The sequence below is a fragment of the Phyllostomus discolor genome, chromosome 4 (assembly GCF_004126475.2).
Source record: "Phyllostomus discolor isolate MPI-MPIP mPhyDis1 chromosome 4, mPhyDis1.pri.v3, whole genome shotgun sequence".
Taxonomy (NCBI): Eukaryota; Metazoa; Chordata; class Mammalia; order Chiroptera; family Phyllostomidae; genus Phyllostomus; species Phyllostomus discolor.
This window is the reverse complement of record NC_040906.2, coordinates 62,883,474-62,902,992: the sequence shown is the minus strand read 5'-3', so window position 1 is coordinate 62,902,992 and position 19,519 is coordinate 62,883,474. Positions and strand designations below refer to the sequence as shown.

At 34.9% G+C, this 19,519-nt stretch overlaps 1 protein-coding gene across 11 annotated transcripts in view; it reads left to right on the top strand.

The window, feature by feature from the left end:
• PKP4 (plakophilin 4) overlaps positions 1 to 19,519 on the top strand; it is a 255,291-nt gene that overhangs the window by 166,629 nt on the left and 69,143 nt on the right. For all 11 annotated transcript variants that reach the window (XM_028509729.2, XM_028509727.2, XM_036023444.1 and 8 more), the window contains one exon: positions 8,374 to 8,408. In XM_028509729.2, coding sequence (XP_028365530.1) covers positions 8,374 to 8,408 — 35 coding nt within the window. The remainder of the gene's footprint in view (positions 1 to 8,373; positions 8,409 to 19,519) is intronic.

Here is a 19,519-nt window from a genome sequence, read left to right as displayed (position 1 = left end):
TGAGATTGATTGTGAATAGATTATAACTAAAGTTTGAAGAAGCTCTAAAAATGTAGTTAAATACCAAGATAGATTTCTTTCTGAGTGTTGCTAAAATATCCTTATTGTCATAGGCTAGTGATTGTTTTTAAACTAGGGTCAGGTCTTTAGAGCCCTTAGGGATGATAATGTGGTGGATAGAAATAGTCGTTTGCCTTCCAGCTCCCCTCCTCTGCTTCAGCCCTGTTGCCTGGTCTACATATTGGTCTTTCTAACTTTGACTTACTAAAATAGCCTAGTGGAAGAAGGAAGAACTATCTGCACCTGTCTTGAGAAGAATAATCATGATATATTGTTAAATTTTGTGTAACTGCTCTATTTGTTCTGATGCTAAGGTAGAAATTAAGTCTCTGTTTAATGTAAAGGATTTTTATTTCTTAGTCAGTTGTTATGTAATTAAAGTCAGAGATGAGGTCCCTAATGCCCAAACACAGAAAAAACAAAACTAGTTATAACCTAACAGTTACAGGTTGGTAGGTGGTATGAGTTCTTGGAACATCAGAAGATGGTGTGTAGCATTAGAGAGCCCCCAATCCCATCTCAGTCTTCTAGACCCCACTGCTCATCATGCTGATAAAGACCTGAGATTTCCACAGGCATTATATACAAAGAGTGGCATTCTCACACATAAATTCAAATGCACTCAAGAAAGCCTACGACACAGAGGAACTTTACCTAGTTAAGAACACATAAGATACTAGTGGACTATTTTACAAATGCATTAAGAAAACTGAGTCAAGTTTTAAATGTAATAACTAAAAGGGAAGGCAGAGCAATACTAGGCAGAAATAAGACTTGAAATATGTTATGATGTTATCTCTACATTATAACTGAAGGTTTAATTTAATTATAATTAATGAAGATAGAGAAATTGAAGTGTTCAACAGAATGGATTACTCAGATGAAGAAGTTTGTTTAAATATATCATATAACACTCCAAGTAGAGACTAAAACTTGAGAATGTTTAGTAGTTACTCAGCTAGATCCTTGGGGAGAAAAATCCTAGGTGCCTAGTAGGATATATGGAATTACCTGGAGCCCAATTCTATGATTCCTGAAGCAGTTCATTAAAAAGCATTTTGTAATGCCTAGAGGATAACAGGTGTTAGATAATTACAGTGTGAATCCATTGCCAAAAAGTAAAACCCCAAACAAATCTACTTTTTTCATTTTTAACTGAAAAGTAGACCTTGGAATCAGCTTAAAAGTAGTTATAAATACTAGATTAATAGGTTTCCAAAGGTAATTATAACAAACCTATAGAGTTGCGAGAAGTTTTCATAATGGATTTAGAATCCAGAAAACCTATACAATTGCTAATGGACTAATTTTTTTTTTTTGAAAGATTTTATTTATTTATTTTTAGAGAGGGAAAGGGAGGGGAGAGAGAGAGAGAAACTTTAATGTGCAGTTGCTGGGGGCCATGGCCTGCAACCCAGGCTTGTGTCCTGACTGGGAATCAAACCTGCGACACTTTGGTTTGCAGCCCGAGTTCAATCCACTGAGCTATGCCAGCCAGGCTAATGGAGTAATTTTAATTAGTAGAATAGTAAAGCCTACCAGTACCATGAAAAAATTGAAGGGTAATTTTTTAAATGAGCAAACCATATATTGAAGATAAGACATTAATAAAGGCATAAAAAAAAGAGAAAAGCAGCTTGGAATTTACTCTAGCTACTGAGATTTCATCTGTAAACATATGATAGTTTGTTGAATTAAAGAGTTAACACATGCAGTAGAATTACAGAGCTTCTGTATGGAACTCAGAATTTATGGTACAAGCTCAAAATAATACAACTAATAGGAAACTCAAGAGAAAAGAGTAAGGCCAGGAATGTATAAATAAATGTACCTTAAAATCTTTTATAATAAGATTAGTGATCATATGATCAAGTAGTGTTCATTAATTATCTGTGTTCAGTAAAGGAACAAAACCTAAGGATCATTTAAAAATATTACGGGAGAATATGCCAATATGGTAAAATAAGTAGATCCTATAATGCTCCTGAATTTGGTGGTTTAAACAACTATTTGAAGAGATTATCATAATATAAAGGGGGGAATGTCAGGTTTACTGCACATGTAGAATATTATGTTGGTGGTCTCCCAGACAAGCTGGTTTCCCAGCCCTTTACAATTTTTGAGCTGTGGGAATTGAGCTAAGTATCTTTCCTGCCAGAGGCTTCATGTTCTAATTCCTACCTGGGTAGTATCAATGCCAATTTACCTCCTTTTAATAGGTGAGTGGAAAGAGAGCTAGCTCTTGTGTTTTATAAGATAAATGTATCACATTTTTTATTGTTATGTGAATGCTTCTTTACTCAGCACACTGCTGGATCCATCAGAGTCCTCTTAAAAGATTCTGGCTTTAGAGTCAGCTTTTCAAGTCTCTTGACACCCTTTTGGTTTTGAGGGGTATGTGATCCAGTTTGGGGAGTCACACAGATACTGTAATAAGTAATTGCAAAACAATTGTAAGCACCTGGAAGGCAAGGACTTTTTCTCTTTTCACTGTTATAACCCAGCCTCTAACAATGTGTGACACTCAGTAGATGATCAACAAATATTTGTTGAATGAATAATACAATAGAAACAATAAACATCTTTTCTACAAGATACAGAAAAAGCCAAAAACAAGGGGGGTAGGTGATTCAAAGAATTTCTAAAATTGCACAGAATTAGCATTAAAAAGAACAATCCAAAGAGTTAAGATCAGCTATTTATTTAGTATGCTCCTCAGTGCTGGCTGGATGTAGGTAGAATTAAGACACAGTCTTTACCTTCCAGAAGGCCATAGTTTGGTAGTGAAAACAGGTAAACAAATACTGCGGTTACAATCATATGAAAAGTCCAAAAATCAAAATGGATTACTAGGTACACTCTTAGCATAAAGGAGGATGTGATCAACTTTCGTTGAGCTACTTCTTGAGAAATGATTGGTGGTCACCTCACCAAGGAGAATGCTTTAAAGGATATATTTGACAGTGGAACATGCCTATCCTCTATTTATAAATACAAATTTCTAAAATAATTCATTTCAGTGATTTTTCTCCACTAATACTAAATGAAATTTAATTTGTTACTGGCTATGCTTAAAATTTTTTACCTATTAATGAGGGTTCTATATATACACATATATGTACATGTGTATTAAATTTCTTAACATAATATTTTAAAAAAAACGAAGAAGTGAATGTTATAAGTTGACTATGTGATAGTCTCAGGGTAAGACTCGCTTCCCTTTTCAACAGGGGAATAACTTGGTATTCTATTCCAATTTAGTGTGTCCCCTGGAGAGTAATGACAGTAACCTACATCTACTAGTGATCGAAAGAGCCCCATCTAGACCTGGGAGAAGACAAGAGAAATGACATAGTAAAGTTACCGTGTGGCACCATCAAATTCTCCACTGCCCCCGCCCCTGCTGCTTACCTACTGGTGTCCGCTAAAGCAGGCTGGCTTACATCAGACACTAGAATCAGGATAAAATTGGGTACAGAATTAAGTAGACCATTTTTCAAAAATATTCCCATTATTAAGTGATACATAGTGAAGGTAAACATCATTAGAGTGTTCGGTTTCATGCGTACCTAACATATATATTGTTATATGGTACTTGCATATGCCATTCTGAATGGAATTTGTATAATTTTGAAAGGGTTTCCAGACTCTACTTCTGTTCTATTCCCAAAATAGCATGGGAAGTGTGAAACAGGATGGCATGTGAGAGAACTGCAAGTAATTAAAAGTGCCTAGAATGTAGGTTTCTGTGGGAAAGGACAAACCGAAGGAACCAGGTTGTGGAGGGCCTTCTGTGCCAAACTAAGCTGTCTGAGTCTGTGCCAGACTAGGATGTTGGAAAGTCATCCTCTGTGGGTCTGTTGTGCATTAGCATCAGGAGGACAATGTCGGATTGGAGTGTATGAGAAATCACTGTGAGCAGCAGCATGGAAAAGAGCCTGAAAAGATGAGAAATTAAAGCAGGAAAACAAGTTAGGATAGAGACTGAAAGAATGATCCAGCTAGAGGTGATGAGAGGACGAAGGCCTGAACTTGTCTGTGGTGGTAAAGATGAAATCAGATGTATGTTTTGATTGGCAGCCATGTGCCAGATATACTGTCTTAGGTTCTGGAGGTACATCTGTGAACAAGGCAGGCTTCACTGTCCTCGTGGAGTTTGCACACTAGTTGGGGCTGGGGGAGGTCAGGAACAATAAAATGATTCATGTTCTTCAATTTGAATGACTAGGCAGTAATGTAATGATTAAATGGGAGGTAGTGTGGGAAGAAAGTTTGAATGTGTTGAGTATGAAATATGTTATATCTATGTGTTTGGAAATATTGGTCTAGATTTGAGGAGTGAGGTTTTGGCTTTCTTCAGAGGGCCTGTTTATGTTTGTTTTTAGTCATAATACTTAGTTTTATGGTAACACTCGTCAGGACTTTTGGCTGAATTGAATCTGCCTCTGGCCTGTGTAAGCAGACAAGAAACTTTTATTAAAATCTTTTGGGTGTCAACTTATGGAATCTCTAGGAAGGCCAGAGAGCCCGATTCTAAGTCAGGGTATCCATGAACATTGTGACTGCTGGGTCCAACACAGATGATCCCCACCATACCATTGTCACCCCCTCACGTGGCTGCTTGTAGACCCTCTGAGGCTGGCCTGTCCCCTGCCTGCAGAAGAGTATGAACAGCTTAATTTTCTGACTCATGGAAAGATGCCAAAATAAGGAGGGTTTCAAAGACATTGTACAGCTATAAATATCCAACAAAAATGTATTTGCCTCCAACTTATGGGAAAAATATTTAATTTCGTAAGTGTGTACAATTTTACAGTACTTTACTACATATTTTCATGTAATGTTGTGATGAAGGCTTGGTGTCTTCCTTAAAACAAAACTAACATTGTTCACATTAAAACGAATTGCCTTGATTTATTAATTTGCTAATGAATTTGCTTTTAACTGTTGTTCATACCAAACTTATGAATGGCTTTCATTCTGGAAGGTTGTCAATAATTATTGAAAAATGTGAATACATCTTCCCACTGAAACTAAGTTAATATGTATGATTCAGGTTTTGTATATTAAAATGTGTTTCACATTCCACTGGAAGCTCCTGAACACAAGCTACTTGGCATTTTCAGATGAGAAATGAAGGGAATGGGATGAAGTCATTGTGGGCACTGGGCCTATAGTCACATTGTAGACATTCAATAAAAGTTGGCAAAGTGTTTCTAGGAATAGATGATTAGAGGGAGAGAGGGAAGAAGGAGGGAGTGAGCTTATATTTATAATAGGGAGCTGCCTTTATTTTTAATATGTTTTATTGATCATGCTATCACAAATGTCCCATTTTTTTCTCCCCTTTATTCCCCTCCACCCTGCACCCCCTCACACCAGCATTCCCCCTACCTTACTTAGTTCATGAGGGAGCTGCCTTTAATTTTTCTAATTAAAGGAGGTTATATCCAGTGACTTAACATTTCAAGGGATTAAGCAAAAACAAAATGTATATAAAACACATGGACACGGGACAACAGTGTGATGATAGCCAGAGGGATAGGGGTTGAGGGGGAAGTGGAGATGGAAGGAGACTTTGCTTGGGACGACACACAGTGCAGTGTGCAGATGGTGTTTTGTTGAGTTGTACACTTGATGCCTGTATGGTTTTGTGAACTATTGTCACCCCAATAAATTCAATTAAAAACAAACAGGTTACATTCAGCAACTTAATGTTTCAAAATTGTACATATATATTGTCTGATCCCTGAATTCCAGAGTGGTAATTCAAAAGGAAATAGACTGAATAACATTCAGTGGCCAGTCATAACAGAATTGTAGTGTTAGTGTGAAGATAATTGGGCTGAATATACAGAGGTTAGCAAAAGTATGTTTGTACAAAACAGTTTAGTCTTGTATTATTAATCATTGTTTTATTTTCCGTGCAAACAACTGTATACCTACTTTTGCCTCACCCTGTATAGTCATCAAAATATACCATGGAACTTTTTGCTTATTTTTAATGGTAATGTTAGCTTACTTTCCTAATGATTTCTATCTCTTAACCGAATGTAGAGTTGGGGAAAAGAATATGAACTGAAGCTTTCCATTGCCTTCACTTAGGAATGCCTTATTATATTGATGACCAAAGAGGTCTTCTCATCAGAAAAATGCTGTTTGCCTGATTGTTACACAATGAGGCTACTGGAATTTTCTGCCTATGGTAGAGGAGAACAAGTTGATTTGCTTGAACAGAGTAATAACTAATCATTTATATGCCTGATTTTTTTTCAGAGCAATGAAGAATACGGTATTACTTTTTTCACAATTTGTGTTACAAGAACAATATGTATAACGCATCTGCTGTGTATCGGGCAATATGTTAGGTACTTAATAAGAGGAGATGAGCAAAACAGATATAGCCCTTGCCCAATTTGAGCAATTAACATGAATTATATTCTATTATATATAATTTTAAGAATTAATATCTTGTAAAAGTATTTTATTAAAGTTTATGTAAATTTCAAACTCAGAAGATAAGTAGACTTTCTTGATATTCCCAAGAAACTTAACTGTATTAAACATTCCTGGATGGCATTTTGATTTATCATGTGGTTTAGTATTGACAAGAAATATGAGCATTTTGATAGGGACACAGTTGAATAAATAATATCAACCTCAGTGCTTAGAAAACTAATTTAGATAATAGAGCTAAGTGACAAAAACAGATTCAACAAAAGTTGAAATGAGTTTAGGGAGCCACTTTTAGAGTCATACGAATGTGAAAAAGCATTTTCAGGAGCAAGACAGACATGCCCTTACTGGTATTTAACCAAATTTTCACCTTTTTTCATCTCATCAGTCTCTTTTGAAGTCAGTCAGGCCTGCATCAGACAAAGGAACATCACTGAAATGCTGAAGATCAGCATTAACTGATTGACTCCATTCTTTGGGAGCATGCTCCCTACTTGCAGCTGATTTCAAGGTCCTGGAATGTGAGCTGCTATCCCTCTGATGAAGAAAAGGCAAATCACACACAAAATTAAAGCTCAGGGAGTTCTTATGCCATCCAGAGTTTTTAACCAGTGGGAGTTTCATTCACTGCTTAATGACTTGGAGAGATATCAAGGGGTTAAAAAAACTTAAAATCTTACAACCATAGCAGTAAAAGGATTGTTCCCTTCTTCTGTTCTAAGTCCTTCATTTTACAGTGTTTCCTTAAAGTCACACATCTTTTCCTTAAATTTAATAAACAGTCCACAAATACTTTAGTATGTGTTTTATTCTGATTTCTTAAAAAGTACAAATGTTTATGAAGAAACAATTTTTTGAATTGTGCCAAGATAACTGCTTATTGCTTTGGTTTTTATTTTTCTAGACTTCTTTGTAGACATATTGTTTATGTGTACATATTAAGGCAAAAATGTGGTAACAGGCTGTTCTGCCATATAGCACAGTACTGAGATACCCTGACTTTGTAATCAAATGATCCTGGGTTTGAATCCCAGCTCTTGAGGTTATAAATAAGTCTTTGGCCAGTTACTTTATCTATAAAATTAAGATAATGTACCTACTCATAAGGTTGTTTTTTAATTATATAATGGAGATAATATATGTGGGGTACTTGTAATAAAGCATTTAGTAAATACTTAATAATCCAGCTTCTTTTTCCTATGTTCCTACCACACTGTCCCCTTCACACCTTGCTTTTTTGTACTGATTAAGGGGTGGAGGGCAGAGAGGCACAGATATGTTTTTAAATTGGTACTCTATAAACCAAGAAAAATGTATAGCTAAAAATTTCTCCTGGCTTGGAAAGCCTTATATTTTTTATAAAAGTTTTATGATTTAACTTTTATAAGTTAACATTCAATTTGAACTGATCCCATTAACTTTTGTGTCTATTGTATCTAGAGCTTCTTTGGAAAATAAGTAAAGTGAATGAAGTTCTTAAACTTCTTGGTTCTTTTTAATGTATATGTTGTTTTAATGTATATATAATTTGCATATTACCACAGAAAGCAGCAATAGTACATCATATAAGTACCATGATTATCATACATAGTTGTGCTATTTTATTCGCCTCAGTCAAGGAGAATCTTATGTCACTTTATAATTTGCCTTAATTTCCAAGTAGACATACAATTTTGTCTCAAATTAATGGGAAAGGTTAAGTAATTAACTTAGTGAGAAGAGTAATTTTGAATTTTGTCTGGGGTTTGTATACTTAATGTAATTAAATGTGATAATTAAATGTTTATATGCAAAATGGGGCCACAATTAAATTTTATGACAAAGAAAGTAAATGTTGCTATTTTTTCTTTTCTCTAGCTCAACTGAAAAGTCATTTCCTTGGAGATCAACAGGTATGAGTTTTTATCACATAAAAAATCTTCATTATGTTTTACACATACATACACATAAAGTAGCTTTATAGACTGCTTTTTTAATTTACTACCTCTTGGTAAAACTAATCTAAGCAAGCAAAGCCTTTAATGGTGACAATATTGAGCTATTTTGCTTTGAAGTAGTAGTTTTTAATATGCTTAATTTTTTAATAATTAAATAGAGTTGTATATTTCAACAGTAAAAAAAGATAAAGCACTGGACATCAACACTGTTAATATCTACCCAATATCAGAAAATTCTGTATCATAAGGAAACACATGAGATTTCCCCACAAAGGTTATTGTATAACCTAGGAAAGTTGGCTAATCACTTATATAAGTCAAGGTCTTTTCTTTCAATGTTGCTAATACTCAGAAGTTACCTGAATTCATTTTCGTTATGTAGCATATCTGGTAGTTTCTAATATACTCTGGAAGCTTCTTTCTATTTTTCCTTTTTTCCCTAAATTTACCTCATATAAAGGACAAATTAAGGAGAGTGTTTGCCACTTTCACACATATTTGATGTCTTAGTCTTTTTTCATTCAGTGTTTGCTGAGCAGCTACATCATAGACCCAGTACTATCTATACACATTGCCTGTCAGGCAGTGATAGGTTCAACACCCATATGGCCCCATCACCTCCTGTGGAGCTTAGAATGTAAAGGATGTTGCTAACAATGTATAAATGCTAGATAGAATAGGCGTTGATATCTTGATATTTGGCACTTGTTAAACAGGTCTTAAATTGAGTAAAACTCAGATCCCCAAATGCCTCATATCTGAGTTTACCGGAACCTGATACCAGGAGTCTTGTGTTACTTATAGCGCATACAAGACATTCTTCTGTTTATAAAGAAGGTATTCTCAAGAACTGTAGTATTTACTCAAGCCATTGATTACGTATAGACATGTGAAAAGCTACTTAATGAGACATACAAAAAACAGTTTAATGCAGGGCATGCCATGAATTAGTAATGTGTGGTTAATTGACAAATAAGTGTTATGTGCGGAAACGTGTTTATAAATGCACAGGCTGCTTCTGAAGTAGCTTTGGAGAGAAGATGTGCCTGGAACCTAGGGCTTGACTGGTGGAGAGGGTGCTGTCATTAGGTGGCAGAAGAGACAACAGAAATGTCACAGGGAAAATTTAAAACTGGTTTGGGAGATGACAAGGTGTGCAAAAGCTAGACAGCCACAATGGGCCAAATTATAGAGTTCTGCACATATCAGGGACTTTGAACTCCTCTCCTGCAGATTTTAGAGAGCCACTGAAATTCCTTTGAGTGAAAAGTCATCTGATGTAAACTTTCCTCAGGAGAAATAGCAGAGCTATGAACTATTAAAAAGTGATTTGAAAAATTAGTTTAAAGAAAAATGCTAAGTATACCATAGTGCATTTGTTATTTGGCTGTGGCAAAATTTACCATTTAATATAAGATTCTTCTCTAAGTTCATTTTAATACTGTATCATTAACTTATTCCAGAACTACCTGAGAGCTTTTAATAGTTGTCTAGCACTCAGTCATCAATGATTAAAACAATTATCCTTGCCCTCTTTGGTGCTTCATGTCTAGTGAAAGTATATAACTGTGCACACTTAAAACTTGGGGTCTATGGGGATGCTCTGAAGAAAACAACAAGTATGTACAAGTTGTCAGGTTGTTTCTCATTTTTCATTCTCTTAACATTGTGACAAACTCCCCTATGTGTAAAATTGTATCTGCACTATAAGCTGGATTTTTAAGAAGAAAATTATGTAATGTATATGGAACATTGTCAAGGCTTTTAATGTATGTAACCAAGTTTCATTCCTGAAAAGATTGTGTTGATTCTCTTTCCCTTAAGGGATATGAGGTTGATCTTCTCATATTCCCCCATTAGTGTCATCATTTATATTTCTAACTATCTACAAAATATTAAAATACTTCTGTGTTGTCCCCTTCTATTGGAGGGTTAGTGTTTGATAGGTGAGAGTTCTTTGTAGGCCAAGAGTAATAGCTCTATCATTTAGGGCTCTGCCAGGAAAACTATGCCCATGCCAGGTAGCTGAATATGAGAGATTCGATATGGGGAAGTTATAGTTAAGAGTGGGTTGGAAGGTTTGGGAGAATTAAACAGCATGATGAAGCACCCAGAAGATTGATCATAACAGGAAGCTCCTACCATTTCTAGGATTGTAGGGGCCAAAGGCCAGGTAGTTTTGGAGATGGGGCAGGGGCAGTTCCATGATCAGCTAGAACCACGAAGTGCTAAGTAGAGCTGCAGAAACATCCTGGCTTTTCTGTGTAGTCTTCCTCCTAACCCACACCAGTCTGTCCTGGCTGAACTGAGCTGGAATGGACAGTTACAGATTTTTAACTACCGAAAAAGCTAGGGAGGCACAGTGCATAATTATGTTGATTTACATAGAGAATGATCTTAGTGTATGAAGACACATGATAGGCAATCAAATGTCTGGGTACTTGGCATTCTTTCGGTCTGCTCTTCCTTCCTCTACATTTACTCAGCTCCAGTCATTGGACCACCATTTCCCTAATTACTATCACAGTAAATATATATATAAAATGTTATATATAAATGTAATATTACATGTGTCTGTATGTGTATAAACAGCTTCTGAAATACTGTAATATTAGGGAAATACAGCTCCAGTAATTCATCTGTTCTCACCACAGCTACATTTGTAATTCACACCTATTAACTGTGCTTCATGCCTTTTGTTGGAGTATACTCTTGCCCAAACTCCTGTTCAAACCTGGCAGGTTTTACATTTACTTATGCTTTCCTTCTTTTGAGAGGTTGGCGGAAGTGTATTAACCTTCAAACACAACAATCACAACTGGTATTTGTTCTGCCTTCTAATATTTTGACTATTAATTGTTCTTTGTCATTATTGTTAGATTTGCTTTTTCAGCCATGGCAATAAGCTATAATTATGAGGGTAGAAAATTGAAATTTGATTGTATGAATAAAAGTAAAACCTAATTTGTTTCATGTCTCCTTATCTAAGTAGTAATAGGCACTTTTTAGAAGTTCGATTGTAAGTAAAAAAAAATTATTTGCTGCTACTTTTATTGTAAAGTTTAACTATTCTCATTACCACTTTGCATGCAGAGATACTGAATACAATATGAAAATCATCTCCTTTTTAGAATTTGGCAATCTGAAGCAGGGTGACTTAAATGTAAAAAAATATATACTTAAAAGGTCTTCAGTCTACTTTGTCTTTGGCTGGGTTTTGACAAAAGAAACATCATTATTCACTTTTCTTGATTTCCTAAATAAGAAAAGATTGCATGAAAGGACCTACGATTGAAGGCCTGTTACTGTTCCTTATTTTCCTTCAATATTTTGCACATTTACATGTAAATTTTTCTGTCTTTTTTATTACAGTTTTGTCTTGAAAAGCTTAGTGCTTTAAAGCTTGTCTGCAGTAAGGTGAATTGTTAATGGAGCAGTGGTTTAATCACTCACTACCTGGGAGACCGCCCTACCTACTCAGGTGTTTTCATGATGTTACATTTCGTTGAAGTGACAGAAAATGAAACCACCTGCTAAATTTTGTTTTTAAAGACCTAACTTCCTTTAGAGTCATTTTCCAAGAGCTCAGGCTGCCCTAAGCCAAAAAGATTTTCATTTCTTTCTGGCTCAGTTCAACAGAATCAGATTGCTTGTTTTTTTCTGGTTGGTTGGTTTTTAACCTGTATTAGGAATAGGAAGGTGTTTGAAAGTAAAATAACCAAAGCTTTTTAAGTTTGGATGCTCAAAGAGAGAACTTCCCAAATTGTGGGGGAAAACTGTTCGTTTTATAAACATTTTATTATCCTAGGCTAACCGGGAAGGAGACTTAAGGAGAAGCTTCCCTAGAAGTAATAAAGTTAGTTGTTTCGACCCATTTATTCTCTGTTGTTACCTTGCCTTCCTGTAGCCTTCTCTCTTCATTAGTCTGCATTGTGTAGCTTATCAGCATTGCATACGTACTCTCTAAAAACATACGTGCACGTCTTTTTGTCTTTTATGAATAAGAGAGAGTATCATTTTTTGTTTTGGGTTAGTCTTTTCCTTAGCCTTGCATTGTTTTATAAACTTGCATTTTTGTGTTTTCATGCATATTCTCTAAGAGGGGGTGAAGAGGGAATGTTGTCTCAGTGTTCCTTTTCCCCCTCTTTTATTGGTGTGCCATTTTCCCAGGTTCATATCTGTATATCTCAACAATTTATGTATTTGTACAATCTCTTATGTTCCACCAAAGTTTGAGGTAGCTTTTAAGAAGACATATAATAAAAAATAAAAATAAACAGCAGAATCAAACATATACAGACATCAAGACCTATTATTATACATATTATAATATGTATTATAATACATATTATAATAATAGGTCTTGAGGAAAATGAGAATGCAAATATATGCACATGTAATTATACTTCTTCATGATGGAAAACATTGTGCAGAATATCTTTTAAAGAAAGAACCTTGGACTTACCTCTCTTTAAGAAAAAGCATACCATTTAAGAAAAATGGGAAAGGTTTACAGGAACAAATATAAAGGACACATGGACAAAAACGGCGGGGGGGGAGTAGGTGGGCTGGGATGGGAGTAAAGGACAGAAAACTGTACTTGAACAATGATTAAAATAAAATTTAAAAAAGAAAAGAAAAAGCATACCAATGCAGTCATAAAAATAACCATACATAGTGTGTGCTACCACCAGGAAGAAGCTGTTGAAGCCATATATTGAATCCTTTTGTCAAAGTTATCATTGGTTGTTGCTTAAATACTCCAGCCATATCCTGTAAAGTGAACTTTGCCACAATTTTACAGTATTTCTGTTCCAGGGAAAAAATTACTAGAGCCCAAGCAGTTTGGCGACTTATATATAAAATAAGAGGTGGGAGTGGCATCAGCCTGAGAAGATGCCCCTCCCTCTTCCCCCCACCTCCCATGTAGATGAGGAGGAAGAGCAGCCTGCAGAGCTGAGCACTGTCTGTTCCCACCAGACCAGAGAGGGCCCACTTTCACTTCAAGAGAGTGTTCAGAAAATAGTTGCAGGAGCAGAAATTAATGTAACTTAAGTAATTGAGAATTACTACTCATAGATAAGAAATTGAAGAGATAAAAAGATGACAGTATCTAATAAAGCAGTGAGTTATCAAAGGACACAGGAGCATAAATGGGGAAATTTCTGGTTGACCCAGAAGGCATTAAAGGATCAATAGACTTAGTTGGGTCTTTTAGGATATGTAGTGCATAAGAGAGAGAATTGTAACAATTACATGCAGTTAAGATATTTGATGTTGAAAAATAAATATGTGAAAGGGAAGAAAGATGAGAAAAGATTGTAATGAAATAGCAAATTTTAAACTGATGAGATTATTTAATTTCACAGTGCTATATTTGTTTATTATAGAATATGTATTGAAGTGCTGTAATTTTAACCATGATTTTGTGATACATACTGACAGTAGTTAACATATACTAACACTGTATAGGAGGTAGGTTTTGTATTTTGTTTATGTATTTAAATTTTGTTTCTAAAATGTGTAGAAACAAGTTTGTTCCACTGAGGTAGGTTTAAAAAAATAATACTACTACTAAACATGAATGATGAGAGACTAGCCCTAAGTCAATTTATTTGTCTTTTTTTCCTCCATCTGGAACAAGTAATTTACAACACAAAAAAGTATCAACACATCATAAGAATCCAACTTAAATGGGAACCCTTTATGCCTCAGTAGAAATATACTGAATTTATAAAATAGCTACAGGAAGAAGTTATACATGTTTATGTATAACTTCATGCTATTTATGTTTATAAATAGACTATTAGATTATGTATAAAGTCTATTATTTTATTGAGGATTTTGGATTGTTTTTATTATAGCTATAAATTATATACATGACAAAATTTTACTATAGATTCCTTAGTGTTTCTCTTCTAAATACCAGGAGAAATACAAACTTCTGTTGAATTATCCTTAGAGTCCAAGTTCAGCCTCCCATATATTTAGGCCTTTTTCATCACATAGACATGGTAGTCGTGTTACCACAATTGCAGTGATGTAGCTTCCCGATCACCACTCTGATGAGTCTCTTTTTAATGTTTTGTTATAAAAGTAAGGCATGCTTCTTATTTTTAAAATATAATAAGTTTAAATATTTGAAGTAAAGGGGAAAATTTTCTTCATTGCTGCATCTCCTCATCCCATGGCCATTGCCCCACATACTGAGAGTGAGGCTGCCACAGATCCCCCCCTGGAGGAGTTTTCTGACCTGGTGAAAGAAAGAAAAAAAAAAACTGGAAAAGACTACCTGCATAAACAGACATTATCACAAACTAGCTTGTCTCCTATTTGTTCCCTAGAAACAATTCATTCTTCCTTTCGATGCCTTTTCTCCTCCTCCTCCCTTATTATATTAGCCCCTAATTTTAGCCACTGGTGTGGAATGGTATTAAATGTAGACTTTGGTTGAAAAAGAAAATTAAAAAAGAAAAAGAAACAAGGGAAGCTCCAGGAAGGCATCTGTTGAGTTTCAAATGTTTTCAGTTTAAAATGATCTTCATGCCAACTCTCTTGAGGTCCAAATGGGTTCCCACAAGTATATGTTCCTGTCTATACTTACCTATGCTTACTCTGTTACCAGGAATAGAAGTGTAAATCTTCATGAATGTTATAAATTTTAATAAGTTATTAGGCTTTAAAAAACGTTTGTTTCAGCCCTGGCTGGTGTAGCTCAGTGGATTGAGCGCGGGCTGGGAACCAAAGTGTCCCAGGTTCAATTCCCAGCCAGGGTACATGCCTGGGTTGCAGGCCATAACCCCCAGCAACCACACATTGATGTTTCTCTCTCTCTCTCTCTCTCTCTCTCTCTCTCTCTCCCCCCCCTTCCCTGTCTAAAAATAAATAAATAAAATCTTTAAAAAAAAAAGTTTTTCAAATTTCCTTCTAAATCTTGGACAGATAAAACAATAAAATTATTTAAAGAAATAGTTATTGAATATTTATTAAATTAGAATATTCCATGGAGGCTTCAGCATTACCAGTGATAATTATATTATTTGACTACTTCTTATGAAGCTTGCAAATCACCCTGATCTTGGAGTTTAATAAAATTTTCTTGTGTCCTGTCAGTTTCACTTTTTTCTCTTTTTATATCTGGCTCAAAATGATCAGATACATTTTCTGTCAAAAAAAAAAAAAAAGTACAACAACCACTACCAAAACAAGCAAAATACAATTTTTTATCTTCATTGCATTTTTCCCATTACCATTTAATCCTCTTATACTCCCCTTCCCCCAACAATCACCATACTTGTCCATGCCCATGAGTCCTTTTTCCTTTTTCCTCAATCCCTCCACCCGCTACCCTCCACAGCCCCCTCCAGTGGTGATCATCCTGCTTTCCATGTATGAGTCTGTCCCCATTTTTATTATTAGTTCAGTCTGTTCATTAGATTTCATTTATGAGTGAAATCATATGGTATTTTTCTTTCTCTTATAAGCTTATTTCACTTAGCATAATGTTCTCCAGGTCCGCCCATACTATTGCAAAGGGTAACATTTTCTTCTTTTTTACGGCTGGGTAGTATTCATTGTTTAAACACCCCATACTTGTTTTATCCATTCATCTACTGATGGACACTTGGGCTGCTTCTATATCTTGGCAATTGTGAATAACGCTGCAGTGAACATAGGACTGCTTGTGTTTTTTCAAATTAGTGTTTTGGGTCTCTTCAGATATATTCCCAGAAGTTGGATTGCTGAGTCAAAAGACTGATCCATTTTTAAATTTTTGAGATATCTCCATACTGTTTTCCACAGTGGCTGCACCAGTCTGCATTTCTACCAACAGTGCAAAAGGTTTCCCCTTTCTCCATTGTACTTGTTTGTTGATTTATTGATGATGAGGTACCATCTCACACCTGTCAAAAAACAAACATCACTAGTGGACATAATTTGAGTACAAATATCTCCAGAGGTTCCCAAACTTTGCTGTACATTAGAATTGCCTGTAGAGCTGTTAAAATTTTGATGTCCAGGCTTCCCCTACACAGTTCAAGAGTCTGAGACCTGCTCCAGGCATCGGCAGTCTTTACAAATCCCCCGGTGATTCCGCTCTGCAGTGTGAGCACCACTGCCTTACTCATAATTAAATTAATTTAATTACAGGTAAGTAAAGAGAAGAGTTAACTGTTTGATTAATCTGTCTATCCTATACAGATTGTATTTCAGGATAACCAAATAATCCTAGTCATTACTAACTGTATACAGATTTCTAGAGTATGCCAAAAGAATTCCTGTGGATAAATATAGAAGGAACAGTAAAATTAGGGGAAAAAATCACAATTTGCATCCCTAATGAAATAATTGATTCAAGCAAAGATGGTCAATGTACGCAAAAACCTCTGTATTTCTACTCCTAGCTGTACATGAGAATCCCCTTGGGAGCTTTTTAAATTTCTCGTATTCAGACTACAATTTAGGTTGATTGAATTGGACTATCTGGGCTTGGACTCAGTCAGCAGCAGTTTCTCAACCCTGAACCAAGACGATTGCAGTGTGCAACGAAGGCTGAGAACCATTGCTCTAGGAGAAAGGTTGATGGTAAACTTAAAAGAGGAAGACCAGTCTGCCTCCACTTGAATTGGCTGTTTAATCTTGGCAACTGTAAAAGTTATGATATGACATGATGTGAAGTACACAGTATCATCCATAAAGTATCCTACTACAAAAGCTTTACCTGAGAGCTTTTAGCTCTAACTTTCTGCTTACAAGAAATATTAAGGTTGGAGGATGTATAAATGCCACCATGAGAAACCTATCACACAAATTCAGAGTACGGATCACCCTGTGTAAGTTTATTATTGTGATCTCTTCAGTGAGCCAAGAAAATGAAAATAAGGGAATCTTTTTAGGTTTAAGGGACTTAAGTAACAATCACATTCAAACAGTCATTGAACCTCATTTCAGCCTGACAAGTATAAGCCAACTGAAAAAAAGACATTTCTGAAACATCAAGAAAATTTGGTATGAACTCATTATATAGCATAATGGAATAATGGTATTTTTGTGAAGTGCTTATGTTATGGAGCTACATACAGAAGTATGTAGAGTTTAAATGACAATGTGAGGGATCTGTTTTAAAATTCTGTAACAAAAGAGAAAAAGATAAATGAAACATAAAAAATGGCATAATATTATAATCATTCCGTCTGGGGAAAGAGTTAATTTTACTTTTCTCTTTACTTGTATATATGTTTGACAACTTTAATTTTAAAAATCTAAGTACAAACTCTTTAAACAAAGGGTTCAAAATATTGGGGTTAAAATAGTACACCAGAGTGACATGTGTTAAAGCCAACAAACTACTCTGAAGTTCAGCCCTAGCATAAGATGAGGCCAGCTATGTGACAGACGACATGAGTTTCCCAGCTAGTGGATGTTAATTTAATTTGTATTTCCACAAAGTTGGTATTTTGTTAAATGAATTCTTATAGAACAAAATTATCTACAACATGCTGGGCATCGGTCTTTCTGGTAGTTTATTTAGAACTCTACATTTATCACTGGGTTTGTGCATAGGTGGCAGCTACCAAATAAGAATACTAGCATTTTGCTTTAGCAAACTTGTATGTGAATGTTTCTAAGCCATTTACATATGATATGCCAACACATCCCCAAAAAGCTTAAATGGGTTAGTGCTTTATGAAATCAAATATCTAGTTTTAGCCTTTAACATTTTATGTTTGATACAAACATGTCAAATATTTAAAATTTCTCATGCTTTTAGTGATATGTGAAGAAATATTCTATTAACTATCTAAAAATAAAACAAATTGTCAAGTCAGAAAGCTCCACTTTTTCTAATACCACCTTCTCAACACACCAAGCCACACTTCCTCAGTTCAAGATTGTTCCTTTGGGGACTATCAGAAAGCCAACCATCTATAACTCCACATTTTATTATGCCAGAGTTAGACTGCATTTAGCTTTAGGCTTGATGATCTTTACCAAAATAGATTATTCAGTAGAAAATTATAGAGAAACCTAGTTTCAGAAGATCATTCATTTCTTTCGATGGTAAATATGTGTACAGTTTTTTTTAAAGAAGGTTTTAATTTTTTTAATAGAAGGAATCTGTCTTGTATCTCCTACTATGAAATATTATCATTTCTATATTTAGTAACATTTTTCCTAAAAGGAATAGAATACATCTTTGAAAAAAATATTTTAGAGTAACTTTTGAGCACTAATTTTCCATAGACCAGTGACTTTTGAACTCATTGTTTTTTTAAGTTTTCCTCTTACAGATAGAGAATATAAATTTTTTAAGGTATGTATGATACCTACATTTTAATTAGTACCCAGACTAAAAATAATTAGTAAAAATTCATTTTAATGTGACTATTTGTGAAAGTTACTATTTTTTTCCCAAAAATTATTTTTAATCATTTTGTATCCCTTAATAGAATTCAGGAATTTTAAAATATTTATGACTAGGAGGTCTTTGTAGTAATATATACAACTAAAATATTTCTCAGATCTGTCATTGTTAGAAATCAAATAAAATACTTTATTCCAGTTTTTAGAGTTGAAAAGTTTGCTTAAACTATGAAATTGAATCCAGATATATGAGCTTTCACAGTGGATTTCAAGGTAGACTGTTTAAAGCAATGTTTCAAGTGAACTAAAATATACTTCATTAATGGTTTCTATTTTCCTAGGTTTTTTATATAACATTTTCTCCATGAGTAAAAATTTTAGAGCTATTGTGTTAATATTTAAAAGATAGTATAAACAGCCCTGACTGCTATGGCTCAGTGGATTGAGTGCTGCCTGTGAGCCAAAGGGTCACTGGTTTTATTCTCAGTCTAGGACACATGCCTGGGTTTTGAGCCAGGTTCCCTGTAGGGGCATGCAAGAGGCAGCCACCCATTGATGTTCCTGCCTTTCCCTTTCCTCCCTCCCTTCACCTCTAAAATTACATAAATAAAATCTTTTTTAAAAAAAGATAGCATAAACATATCTAAAACCCAAGAACCTAGGTATACTCAAGAGAACCAGACTAGAAATTATTGCAGGAA